The sequence below is a fragment of the Ambystoma mexicanum genome, chromosome 6q, assembly GCF_040938575.1.
Source record: "Ambystoma mexicanum isolate Mex_15411 chromosome 6q, UKY_AmexF1_1, whole genome shotgun sequence".
Classification (NCBI taxonomy): Eukaryota; Metazoa; Chordata; class Amphibia; order Caudata; family Ambystomatidae; genus Ambystoma; species Ambystoma mexicanum.
This window is the reverse complement of record NC_090937.1, coordinates 7,570,224-7,584,072: the sequence shown is the minus strand read 5'-3', so window position 1 is coordinate 7,584,072 and position 13,849 is coordinate 7,570,224. Positions and strand designations below refer to the sequence as shown.

At 44.5% G+C, this 13,849-nt stretch overlaps 1 protein-coding gene across 1 annotated transcript in view; it reads left to right on the top strand.

Moving 5' to 3' along the window:
- The window catches only part of LOC138515709 (stimulated by retinoic acid gene 6 protein-like), an 859,180-nt gene that overhangs the window by 666,611 nt on the left and 178,720 nt on the right, over positions 1-13,849 (top strand). Inside the window, exon 15 of the mRNA XM_069630368.1 lies at positions 9,324-9,443. Within this exon, the coding sequence (XP_069486469.1) occupies positions 9,324-9,443 (120 nt within the window). The remainder of the gene's footprint in view (positions 1-9,323; positions 9,444-13,849) is intronic.

Sequence of the window (13,849 nt, the reverse complement as noted above, 5' to 3'; positions counted from 1 at the left end):
CGCTCACCCAATAGTTTTAGTGATAGTGATTTAAGGTTTTTGTTGTGTATAGCTCCATTGTTACAGGGAATGTTCAGAATGTTTGGGGTTGAAGAAATTCTAGTGAAGTCAGTTGACTGTGGCTGAAGGAGCTGGTGGTCATGAGGAGCTGGGGGTCGCTGCAATGGAACTTATATGAGAACAAAGCAATAAGAAGACTCTTAATTGATTTCCTCCCTACTTTATTTCATTTGCGATTAGGGGAACACCACTGGTGACCTCCGGCCCTGCTCCTGTGTTGCCAACCCCTGGTCCCGGTGTATCATGATGCCAGCCTTGAGGGTCGGGAGCTGACTCACCGCCCCGCTGCACCGGGTGCCAGTTGGAAGTATGCGAGCACAAGGACAAATGAGTGAAGAGGTGTGCAGTGCAATTGGACCACAGCGGTCTGTTCTAATCTGGAGTGTTTCCTCCAAAATTAGAGGGACGATGAGGTCAGGACGTGGTGTGGACCATTCATAGTGATAGCAAGTGGATACCGATGACATCATCCCTGTACTGCCAGGGGACACCGTGGACACACGTAACTGCCAGCAAACCAAGTCTGGTTGTTGGGTTAGCAGGAGACTAAAAGCTGCAGTGATGGTTTACCAGTAAGGTAAGGGGAGGAAGGCAAGAATAAATGCCAGAGCAATCGATTACAATTAAGAGACCTTAAGAACTGTGTTGGCTGCATACGTACGCTGCCTATGGAAAATACAATTACCACAGACTAGAAAGTGTCCCTTCTGATGCACTTCCTGGGCTATGAGACATTGCCTGAATTGGAGGATGGGTCAGAGGCAAGTGCGACAAATGAGTTAGAGATCTCATTCAGAAAGTTGGATGCTCACTTTAACCCCAAAACTAGCACCGTACTGGAAAGGTGCAATTTTGGTGTTAGAGTACAAGAGAAAGGGGAAAGTTTGGAGGAATATATCATTGACCTTCGGCATTTGGCTCTAATATGCAAATTTGGCAATATGTTGGACGAGCACATAAGAGATCAATTTATGATACACTTTTCTGATAATAAGATTAGGGAGGAGTTATGTCTAAGAGATTATCCCACCCTGGACGAAGTGATTGGTATCGCAAAAACATGTTGAACACTCCATGGCGTTTGTGGATAAATTGGCAAAGGCTGAAGGAAAAGAGCGATGCGCAGAGATTCTGAAGGTGGGATCTGAGAAAAAGGAGAAGAAAAAGCAAAAAGAGGTGCCGACGTGCCCACGAGGATCTTCTGACAATCGACAAGGGCCAAGACAAGGGGCGGAAGAACCCCAGTGTTTCTGGTGTGCAACCCATTTTACAAGCTTTTATGCCTGTCGGGGCAGAAAAGTAACTTGTTCAAAGTGTAAATAATAGGGCCATTACACAAACTGGTGTAGGAATTTCTCTGGGAGAGGAAAGAAAGTGTTATATGTCAGTGAAGAAACAGAATGAGGTCTGGGGATCATGATGAGCAAATAGGTGTTATTACTGTTAATATGGTGCATGGCATGGATGATGAAGAATATGAGAGCCCTTTTGCCAAGGTGCTAGTGAATAATAAAGAAGTTTGGTTGATGGGTGATTCTGGTGCCAAGATATTGTTGATGTCGAGGGAGGTTTATGAGAGTGTTGTAGGGGGTAAACTCAGTGATGCTTTGCTGCCAGACATAAGACCATGTGCTTACAATTTGGATCGGATTGAGCTGTTAGGTTATTTTATTGTCAGTTTGCAATTCAAAGGTAAAGAGGCTGGAGGAAAGATTTATGTCACAAAAAGAGCGGAGACACTGTTAGAGTGCAGAAAACAAAAGAAATTAGGGATTAGGCTGGATCCCAATACAGAAGAACATGTGTTACACGTTAATGTGTCTTGTGTAGAGTGTTTTAAGGGTATCACTACATATTATCCCCACCAAAAATATTGCGTATATATGGTCATCTGGAACGTCCATAGGTGATATTTTTGGGGGGATCATTTTTGGGGTTTTTAGGAGTGGGGGTTGTGGGTGTGTCCCCTGCTCCTTTAAAAATAATGCAGGAGTTGCAGGGGTGTCCCCCACAGGTTCCATGCCTTAATATTGCCACAAAAATATGGCGATATTTCTGTATGGCGATATTTTTGTGGGGATACTAACACATGGAACCGTTTTAAGGACTTGTTTGCTGATTTGATTGGATGGGTGAAGGCTATGAAACACAAAATAGTTCTCAAGAAAGGGAGTGTGCCAGTGGCAGAAAAACTACATCCAGTACCTTTAGTGTTAAGAGATGAGGTCAAACGTGAGCTTTTGGAAGTCTGGGTATTTGAACCAGCAGGTAGTGTTAAATGGGTTTTGCTGGTGGTGGTCCTGAAGAAATCCAGTGGCGGGTTAAGGTTGTGCATCAACCTGAGAGAGCTTTACAAATGTGTGATGGTTGAGAGGCACCCTCTTCCAAATATTGCTTAAATGCTTGCTGTGATAGGGAAGGCAACGTTTTTCTCCAAGCTAGATATGGCTTCTGCTTACCATCTGATAAAGCCTGTGTGGGAGTCCAGAAAATGACCTACATTCATTAGCCATGAAGGGATATAGCAGTTCTGCCGAATGCTGTTTGGATTAGTAACTGCTTCCTTTGTGTTGCAAAATGTGATGGAAAGACATTTCAAAGATGAGAGTGGCATGGATTGCTTCCAAGATGATGTTTTGGTGTGGGGAGGCAATGGAGGAACATGATGAAGCACTTGAGAGAGTTTTAAATACATTGGGAAGTAGAGGTATCACGTTCAGAAAAGAAAAGTGTACATTCAGGAGACGTTCTGTTGAATACCTGGGTCATGAGATTTCTATGTTGGGTCTTAAACAAGAGGCAGACATGGTTGATGCCATAAATTGGGTGATGAGTCCTAAGGATAAGGGAGAATTGAGAGCTTTTTTGGGAATGATATGAAATATTGCTGACATTGTGGTAAGGATGAGGTCATTATTAAAAGAAAAAGTGTGGAATTTGCATGGGATCAATTTTGCGAAGGAGAGTTTAAGGCAGTCAAAGAGGAAATTGACATGGCGATGGCAGTGGGGCAGTATGATATGATATGATAGGTTATTTATAACGTGCTTAATACCCAGATGTTTCTAAGCGCTGACACTGGGATCAAACATGTGTTGCTCCATGTCGTCTTGCTTCCAAGGCGAGCATGTTGCCCCTAAGCTATCCTCCCAAGACTGATACCCACAAGAAGTGAATTATTACAGCTGATGTCATTGATAATGTAATAGGTGCTTTATTGTCACAAAGTGACTATGAGAAGGAAGTGAAAATTATTATGCACGCAACAAGAGTGTTGAGAGGTGCAGAAAATAATTATTCCATTTTGGAAAAAGAGGCCTTGGCATGTCAATGGACCATGAAAAACGGTGTATGGTGTGCTGAATTTGTAATCCGGACTGACCAGAAGCCTTTAAAGGTGATTTTTGAGTGCCAAGGTTTAGACAAGCTATCTAGGAGAGTTGCGAGTTGGGTGGCCAGGTTACAGGGCCGCACATTTGTGATGCTAGTGATACCTGGGAGAGAGAAGGTTCGTGTAGTTCATTTGTCAAGATTAGGGGAAAAGGAGGAAGGAGCTTAGCCAGAGCTGACAGACATGGATGTTGTCACCCATGAGGGAATCACAAAAAGGGATGAGTGGATGGAGGCCATGAGAACAGAAAAGGTGATGTGTAAAGTCGTGGAATTTGTGAGAAGTGGATGGCCGGATAAGAAAATGCTCAAAGGAGAAGAAAGAGTGTTTTGGGAATTCCGGTCGCAGCTATGTGTGGACGGAGGTCTGTTGTGCAGGTGGGACCGAGTTGTGGTGCCTACGTCTGTGCAACACATTTTATTGAGATTGCCCACGAAGGACACATGGAAGTGTCAAAAAAAAAAAGTGTGCTGAGGCTGAAAACTGGTGCCTGTGTTTGACAGGGAAATTGAGGAGTGTCTGAGTAAGTACATTGAATGTGAAAAGTTGGGTAAGAGTGTGGTAGCTCCCACGCAGCCCATGATTAAGTCAGGCACACCGGATGGTGTGTGGTGCGACTTGGCTCTGGATATTTTGGGGTCAGTGGATCTAGGTGGATTCCATGGAAATGTTATTTTAGTATTGGTCAATCTTTTGTCAAGGTGGACAGAATTTAAAATTATATGTGATACAACTGGTGTGGTCGTGGTGGAATTTTTGCAAACCATTTTTGAGAAGGAGGGGCTTCCAAGTAGCATTTTGACGGACAATAGTAGGCAGTTTGTTAGCAGATTTTTTGCAGAATATTTGAGGAGATTTGGAATAAGACACAAAAGGACTGCTCCCTATGACCCAGAAATGTATTATATGGTGGAAATGGTGAATAGATATGTCATGTACACTATTAGAATGGCTGGTGTGTGTGGCCAGGACAAGAAGGTTGGGTTGAGTGAGTGGCTATATGTCCTAATGCTTGTATACATAATGCTTGTACATAATGCTCATAAGGATCATCCTTTTTGAGTTGATATGGGCAGGGCCGGTCTTTGTGTCAGGCAGCTCAGGCGGCTGCCTGACGTCAGTCAGCCTCTAGGGGCGCCGCACCAGCAGCCTGCAACATTCATTTTAATAATGTTATGATATGAATTGCGAAACAAAACAAACGTGTATTCTAGCAGCGCTAGAATACACGTTAGCACACTGCTGCAGCAGGCTGCAGCCTCGGCCCTCAGGCAGGACAGGGCAATGGCAATTAGCAACATTTGTTGCTCTATTACTTTCCCCCCTGACCCTGGGCTCCGGGTGGCGCTTGCGCACTGAGTAGGATTGATTGGGGGCTGGTGTTGTTGTGTCGCCCCCGACATTATGGAAAGCGAGTGAGTGTGCAGCAGCAAGTAAGTGTGTCGCCTCCTGTCCTGGGTGCAGGATGCTCCCTCACATCTCCTGCCCTCGGTGCTGGGGGCTGTTCCCTCATGTCTCCTGCCCCTGTGCCCTGCTCTGCCCCTTCCCAGTCTCAGCAGGGCACCTGTGCACTTATATTTGAGAGGCGGAGTACATCATTACGTTAAAATCGTAGGCTGAAACAACACAGTATTGCACATGCTTTTCTGCTACAGCCAATGAAAAAGCCTCCCTTTATTTGGTTGTGACAGCCAGTCCTGGAATCGGATCTCACCATGCTCGCTTGGGTGGTGCAGGGCAGCCCATCAGCATTGGCATAAGGGGGGCCCTGCAGCCCCCACAGGCACTGCTAGGGGCCCCCAAGTCCTGTGTGCTTTCAGAGGGGGAGCACGCTTTTAGCTGCAGCAGGGGGCACTCCACTGTGCTGGACTTTGACGGCTCCATGTTACCCTTGGTTGGCAGCCTGGTGCTCTTTTGGTTGTCAGCCTGGGGCTCATTTGTTATATCCCTGACAACACCTGTGACATACCTCCGACAGCCTCTGCGTCCCTTGCACAATATTCAAACCCCTTCCACAACACACACGCCCCATGCATAACAACTGAATTACTTCCAAATGTCCTGCTCTTCTTGTTCTTTCCCTGAAAACCGTGCAGCACCCACACAACCTCTCCCCCTCAGCCGTACCCTCAGCAACCCCTGGAATTAGATAATTGTAATGCCAAAACGCTCATTGGGTTACAGTCCACTCTATTCCCCCTCCCTCATATTTGCCAAGACACTGCCTCTCTCACACTGTCCAGGCAGGGAGTGCTGTAGAGGCGTGGGCGCATGAGCCCACCGAGTTTGCTTTCACCACACTCTGTGCATCTGCCTTATGGAGAGGTTTGCTCATAGACCTCCCACTGACAGTAAACCCCAGAGCTAAGACCTAATGAGACGGTTAACTGTCAGTCAGATAACAAGCCCGAGTTATGCCACCAGCTCAACGTTTCCAGATATTGCTTAAGTGCAGGCCGTTGATTGCAAGTGGTGTTCACTCAAGCTTTGATCCTGGCCTTCATGGCAGACCTTCACCCAGAAAATGAAGGAAATCGGGCTGGTTGTGTAGCCATGTGGAAATGTCCAGTGGCGTTTCCTGGGAATCCAGTGCGGTGTACTAAACATCAACAAATCGCAGATTCAGTTTCGGAACCAATAGCATATGTATTATAAACAATATCTGAGTTTATTATACAAGTTCTTTATTACAGATCTTAAATCACTGAAAGTACAGTGGGTTAACCAGATTTTTCAGGTTGGCATTAACTTGCATTCTGGGACTTATAGTTTACCATTTAGGAAGTGAAAATTAAAGCCACAATCGTCCCAGTTATGCAACTTCATATCAGTATTTTAAAGGTGTAGTAAGTGAAAGGGTATATTATTATTTGTCTAGGTAGTGAAAATTAAAGCCACAATCTTCCCAGTTATGCAACTTCATATCAGTATTTTAAAGGTGTGGTAATTGAAAGGGTATATTATTATTTGTCTAGCAATGCGTTGACAAGTACAAAAAATCACATGATAAATGAACCTGACAATATATACACATTATAGAAACGGGTCAAGCAAAAGAATGTGAATAAACATTTATTTTCCCCATCCTGGACGCCAGGTTTTTCTGTGCAAACCAAGATAATTTTGTGGTGTGCAATATATGAATGGACACTATTATTAATATCTAATAATTGTAGTCTCAGGAGAAGAGCTAAGGGGCAACGTGCTCGCCTTGGAAACAAGACGACGCAGAGCAACACAGGTTCGATCTCGGGTCTGCGCTTAGAAACCTCTCGGTATTAAGCACATTATAAATAACCAATCATAACACCTCGATAGTTTGGGCATATTCCTTTAATTGCATCTGTGATGTTTAATGATATTTCAAATGTGTGGGTTAAGTACACCAGCGACATGCACAAAATGGATCTGCATGATAGGAATTATACCATGATATCACCTCCTGTAATGTCCTCTCCCATTGCCCATTGCCTTGAACGCTATCATTTCCAAATTTAGCTTCAGGCTTAATCATTCAATATTACTACCATTGACAGCAAAACCTGGCGAGGATGCCCCGCTGTATCTAGCTAGAGTCAGACCCCCACACACAGAAAACTGTAAAAAAAAAACTTTAAAAAATGAATCAATCATCTATCCCCAAAGTTAAGCATTGTGCAACTCTGCCCACTAGGCTCTGCCTCCATGCCCTGCCCACTTGGGGCCCTCTGTCATTTTTGCCCATAGGGCCCTTTGCCTTAAATCTGCCACTGGTGCAGGGCGCTGTTCCCTCATGTCTCAGTCTGCCCCAGGCCTGTCGAATTTGCAGTGGCACTGAATGACACTCGACCAGATGAGTCATGGCGTATGTGGTTGGATCGATATCTCAGCTCAGTAAATCACATGCAACCAGCAGTCACAGGCACCCGCTTGACGTGCACCTGGCTTCACACTAGCATTCCAGGTCCAGAGGTGTGACTGACTGCACCAGCTCAGCTGGCCTTTGAGGTCCCAGCCTGAATCATGTCTTGGGTGCAGGGTGCTCCCTCTCATCTCCTGTCTTGCGTGCAGGGTACCCCCTCGTGTCTCCTTTCTTGGGTGCAGGGTGTTCTGTGACTCCTGTCTTGGGTGCAGGGTGCTCTCTCACTCGTCCTGTCCCAAGGGCAGGGTTCTTGCACACTGTACCCTAAGAGTGGCGGACTGGCCGACAGGTAAGTCTGGCGATTTCCCACGGACAGTGGGTGGGGGGGTCTGTGAACCATGGGCCGTTTTTCTGAGGGCATGCAGAATGTGCTGCATTGCTGTGTGCAGCACAATCAAGATGCAATTTCGCTTTCAAAAAAAGGAATCCAGGGCCTCTTTTGGTTCTTAGTCCACTCCTTTGTACCCAGCACAGAGACCCCGGTGCATGATTCCAGCCCTGCCTCCATACTGAATTTTCCCTCAATTCCTGGCAGAAATCTCTGCCTATCAGTCTCACTTTAGCAGAAGGGAGGGGCCGATTGTGGGCTGTAACCATGGAAAGGTGGTGCGGGGTGAAAGTAAAACAAGCTGAATTAGGCAAAAGATGAGGGCAGTCAGGGAGGTTGGGGGCCAGCATGTATTGGATCAAGGGGGCTTTCTCAAAACACATTGAGAAAGGTAAGTCTACCTAAAGAAATATTCAACGAGCAGCAGCACCCCTTGAAGGGAGTTCAAGGGAAAAGCCCAAATTGTTTATAAAATAAAGGAGATTGGGTGTGGGGATTGGTTGGCATGTGGCAGGTGTGCGTGTGTTGGCCATGCCCCGGGCCCCAGCGTTTTGGTAAGGAATCAGTGACCCAGTGTAAGTGAGGACATCCCTGCCTTGAGCTCCCATCGGATTCAATGTTGACACTATTGGGCGACACAGAAGCCAAAGAGGTTTAAAGCTCAGTGGTGCAAATTCTAGGAGTGTAGATTGGACGCCATCTTTTAAGTCTTTGCCGGACTTACCATGGCCCAAATTTAGAAATCTAAAGATGGTCCACTAATGCCCCGCTGATGAGGGAAATGATGGGGTACTAGCCAGTCCATTTACCAAGCGGTCAGGGGTGGGACGGGGGCGCCAACGATGCTTCCTGCCTGGGGTGCAATCCGGTGTAAGACCGGCCCTGGATATGGGGAAGAAAAGGGAATGCAAAGTATTGCATGCCAGGCTAGGAAGGGCAAGGGAGACTTATCATGTGGCAGAGGATCTTCTGAGATGGATGGATCAAAGGAGAAGTGTTTGGGTATTTGTGGAGAATAAAAGGACTGGGCAGTGTGCTGCAGAGATATGCCAGGTTGATTGGATTTGTATCAAAAGGGACTCGTGAAAAGAAAGGGTGATCCTTTGTATTCGGCTCCTGTGCAAGTGAGTGGGGTGTTGAAAGGGGCAGTGAGGGAGGGAGGAGGTCAGGTGTGGAATTTGGCAAGATTGGCTTGTATGAGAAATAATGCGTAATTATTATATGAGTAAGAGGAGGAGATGTATTGTGTATAGCTCCATGGTTACAGCGAATGTTCACAATGGTTGGGCATTGAATTAGTTCTCGTGAAGGAGCTGGTGGTTGTGAGGCACTGGGGGTTGCTGGAATGGAACTTATCTGAGAATAACACAATAAGGAGACTATACGTCCTGCTTCACTTTATTTCAGTTTTTCAACAGAACATCGTCATATGTTCAAGTATGGTATCACTTATGATGGTATTTTGGAGTAAATATAGTCACTAGACATCACTGTTTCAAGGCTACCTAGTCATTCAGATCAAATGTATTCTGTGTTCTCTGCAACAGCATCATTGTGATTGACCTGGTGGGAACATGTTGATTGTAAGAGCCCTCATTGTTCTAATTTCTTTAAACAATTTCTGCACATTGTTTTCGTTTTAGCCTGTCAATTACGTTGGTTGTTGTGCTTGTGATCATACAATCTGCAATAGCTTCGGTTTTCTTCCTCCAACCGAAAATATCACCCGAAGTCAAGGGGAAACCATTAGCGCTCAACAACAGGTTGGTAATTATGTATTAATAGAGGTTATTATTCTTTCTGCAAATGAATCTCGATGACTGTGTCCCAGAATGATTTATGTTTTGAACTTATTTTCATTATTTATACAGTGTCATGATTAAAAGGCCAAACATAAATCGGGTATGTGTTTTGAAAAGCTGCATGAGATTGCAGCCACACTGTTGCAATATACTATATGCAGAATGAATACAGATAAAGCAGAAGACTCATGAGTGTAAAGGGACGACTTCTTCCTTTATGGCATTACGTTACATGGTGCAGTGGAAGTTGCATCATGGAAGTCATCATCAAGGCAGGCATTCATGTACAACTAACGCTCACTGTTAAAATGCACTTAAGGTTCTGCGCATCATCACGGCTTTAACATCACACATTCACGTCAGTCACACAGAAAGATAGTACAAGATACCAAACCACCACCCAAAAGAGTGCATCTCTTTTTAATTCTGTCGCATGTGGTGACTATAACGAGGTGAAAAAAGTAATGGGTATTGAGAAACAGAATATTTGTTTGATGTGGCAAATGGCAATTGCATTTAGCCTGGACTGCAAAGGGCGGACAACGGTGTTAGCGCTGCAGGTGTGGTTGCTCTCAGAGTCCTTCCCTCTGCTCTTGTGTGTCAGTGGAGCCCATTTAATCCTCGCCTGCATCCCAGAATGGCGATGCCCAGGCTGCAAAGGGCGGGCAATGGTGCTGTGCGCTGCAGGGGTTTGGTCGCGCAATGCAGTTGTCCTTTTTGTTGTGCAAACTTGAAGTGATTTGGGTTCCAGATGGCTTTTTTCAGCTGTACTTTCTTTTTTTTGCTGCCAAACATGCCAAAGATACTGTGAAATGTAGGTGTAACCTGGAGACGGTGGCGGTGGAGACAGAGACAGTGAGAGTTGCAGCCGAGCCTAGAGACTTGTGTGAACTATATATGTATATATTCAATGAAAAAACTTTGTTAAAGGGACATTATGGTTAAGTTGCTCTCCTAAAAACCTATGAAATTCAGTGAAAAAACTTTGTTAAATGGATGTTATGGTTTTAAGTAAAACCGAAAAACCCTAGAAATTCGCCTAGTTATGGTAAACTAAGCAACCATAACTCGCGCCACCACCATGCACTGCTAAGACTAATACACATGAAAACAAAGTTTTTCACTGAATTTCATAAGTTTTTAGTAGCGCAACTTAACCATACCGTCCCTTTAACAAAGTTTTTTCATTGAATTTCATAGGTTTTTTGTAGCGCAACTTAACCATAATATACTCTTAAAAAATATTTTTTCACTGAATATAGATATAGATAGCATGAATTTGATAGGTTTTTAGTAGGATTCCCTTAATTTATATACATGTAACATAGAACATAATGAACCCCCTATCCCACGATAGTGGTTCTGATGTCCGCGGACTGTGCGCATGTCCACGGATGGACTCGGTCAACATCAACACTATCCAAAAACTCAGGGGGTATCTTACATTGTTCTGTCATGCAATAAAAACACTGAACATGTTGAAAGAGCAGCATATAAATAAATTACATTCAAAAATAAATAAGAAGTGCAAACTGTATATTTAAGACACCAACAGTTCAATAACACAGCATATGGAACATAATGGAACATACCAAAAATAAAATAACATATGCCTCCAGCAGAATTACCTCACAGAAACTGCACAGCAAAAATCAACAGCACACCTACGAAGCAGTAACAGCAAAACTAAAAAACAAACTGGTAAGTACCTGACATTAATTCCTATATTTATAAACTTTCTGTAGTAGGGCACACTAAAAAATAATTTTCTTTTTTTTTTACACAGAAATGTCCAGTACTTTGGAATGGCTAGAAGAAAATGTTCCTCAGGACGAAATTAGTGAAAACAGTGATACTAATGGTAGATACTACACTTCTCTAAATAAGCCAATTAATAAATATTATTTTATGTGCACTTAACCATTTTTTTTTAACAGAACATACAGACAATAAGAATAATACTGAAACAGACACCATGGAAAATCATCTGCAGTGTTTAGAGCAAAAAATGGATCAATTAATGACCAATTTCATTATTTTGAAAAACTTTGTAGAGAACCATGTAAAAGAACAAATTAAATATCACTGTCCCACATGTACCTGTAGCCCTTGTCCATATCCCAGCCAACCATCCCCAAAAAATCCCCATCACGAAAAACGTTATGAGACTTCAATCCCTCCCTCCCCCACCATCCAACATTTACAAACCCCTAATTCCCCTGTATTTGTATCAATTTCTGCATCCCCCTCTCTTTCATAATTTTTATATTTTTATACAGTAATAAAATATTATGTGTGCTGTTACTATTTTCCTCCTGTGTCTTGTTTTTTTCAAAAAGTCCATTAGGGTGTCCGCAGACAGCGCGGGTGTCCGGAATGTCTGCAATTAACCAAAATGGGGGTATCCCAAGGACATTATACCTGTCCGCACTGCCCGCAATCAAAATGGAGGTGTCCGCAGGACTCTAAATCTGTCTGCATGTCCGCAACTATTCAAAATAGGGTTTCCTAAGAACATACCCCCTGTTCGCATTGTCTGCAACCAGAATGAATATGTTCATAGAAAACATAGCCATCCGCCTGTCCACAAAGTTGTGACGCACATTTATTTTGTTCGGGGACCTGAGCACTGTCCGTAGAACACCTGCACGCATGCGTATCGCACCCTTGGGTCCTATGAACATCGCGATTGTCCGTAACTGTCCGTCGCACATGTGTCGCACTTTTAATTAGATCAGGGACACCAACACTGTCTGTAGAACACCCGCAGCATGCGTACAACCGACCTGGTGCATTTGGTGTCCTACGGACACCCGTCCCATTCGCAAACGTGTCCGCAACGTCATCATGTGACCGCACCCACGCTAATCGTGGGTCCTTGTTCACGAACACAGTCCGGGCCCCCAGATACCCAAAACGTACTTTTCTGAGCAATCCAAGGTATTTTCCTGTGAAACGTCACCCTTGCACATGTCCCAGACCATGTCCCTAGCGATCTGCCTACTTTTTGAAGCTTTTTGAAACCTTTTTGGTGTTCAAAGTGTTCGCGGAGCGCGGCTGTCTGAGAAGCGCTCCCCAGCACCACTATAAAAGGCTCCATCCCAGAGCTGCTTCTCATTCTGTTTTTGGACTTCCAGGACAGACACTGCTGAATTTTATATTCTGCAAATTTCTGCCTTTGCTGTGCCTTCTGACACCATTGAAAATGGCAACCATGGCTGCTGCTGCTCCTGCTGGTGCTACTTCTGCCTCAGCACCATCCTCAACCCCTCCACCACCACCTCCCCAAGGGCCTGCAGAGGGGAACAGGTGTGAGGATTCAGAGGAGGATGAAGAGGATGAGGTAGTGGAAGTCCCTACTACTAGCACCCACCATGAATCTTGGGTGTGGAGGTTGTTTGCCACTCTTGATGGAGTACCGAAAGCTTGTGCAAACAAGGTGCGCTGCACTCAGTGCCAGTTGGTGCTGAGTCATGGCAAACTAGGTTTGTACAGCTACGGTACTACCTCAATGAAGCAACACCTAAGGTTGTTCCACGTTGGGGCTATTCGTAAGGTTGCACCTTGCGATAAACGTAGTAGGTTGAGTTCCTTTGCAGCATCCTCTGTTTCTGCTCCTGCCACCACAAGAGGCACTCCTGTGGGGCAGCGCATCCCTCCAGCTGCCATGCAGACCATACATGATGTGTAGACCCTGACCTTTCAAAGGTCAAGGTATTGTGTATGCACTGCGACACAGTACTCTGCATGGGGGAGACCCTTCGAAGTGCTTTCGAGGCTGCAGTCCGGGAGCATGAGAAGGACTGCCACCTACCTGATTAAGGCCCACCCTACATTTTCCTCTCTCCACCTGCCCTTTCTTATCCCCTTGGTTGGTGCCCCTTCCTTATCCTCCTTTCCCTTCCTTTCCTTATGTTTCATGTCTGGAAAACCCTAAAAAATACAAAACAACAAAAACCCAAAAAAACCAGCTCTTTTCAGAGCCGCCTTTCACAGTTCAAAAATTGAAGTGCCAATGAAATGCTACAGGGCCCTGTGTCTTTTTAGAAGTTCACAGACATTTACATTTTTTAGGGTGCTGCCCTATCAAAACCATTGCACAGAGTGGTGGCTCTGAAAAGAGTCTTTTGTGGTGTTTTTTGTGTTTAAAAAACTTCAAATGGTCAACACCTACTGGAAAAAGGATTCTATAATTCCAAAAAGAGTTGCAATGTATTTTGTATATTTCACAGAAAAATCTGATTCCCAGCATAAGTAAGATGTACTCCATCTCTGCAAAAAATGTGTGTACTACAAAACATAATATTTTCATTGTGAAAAGAGTACATTGCCAACATCTCTCAAAAAGGCACAAACAGCCTTGTTGA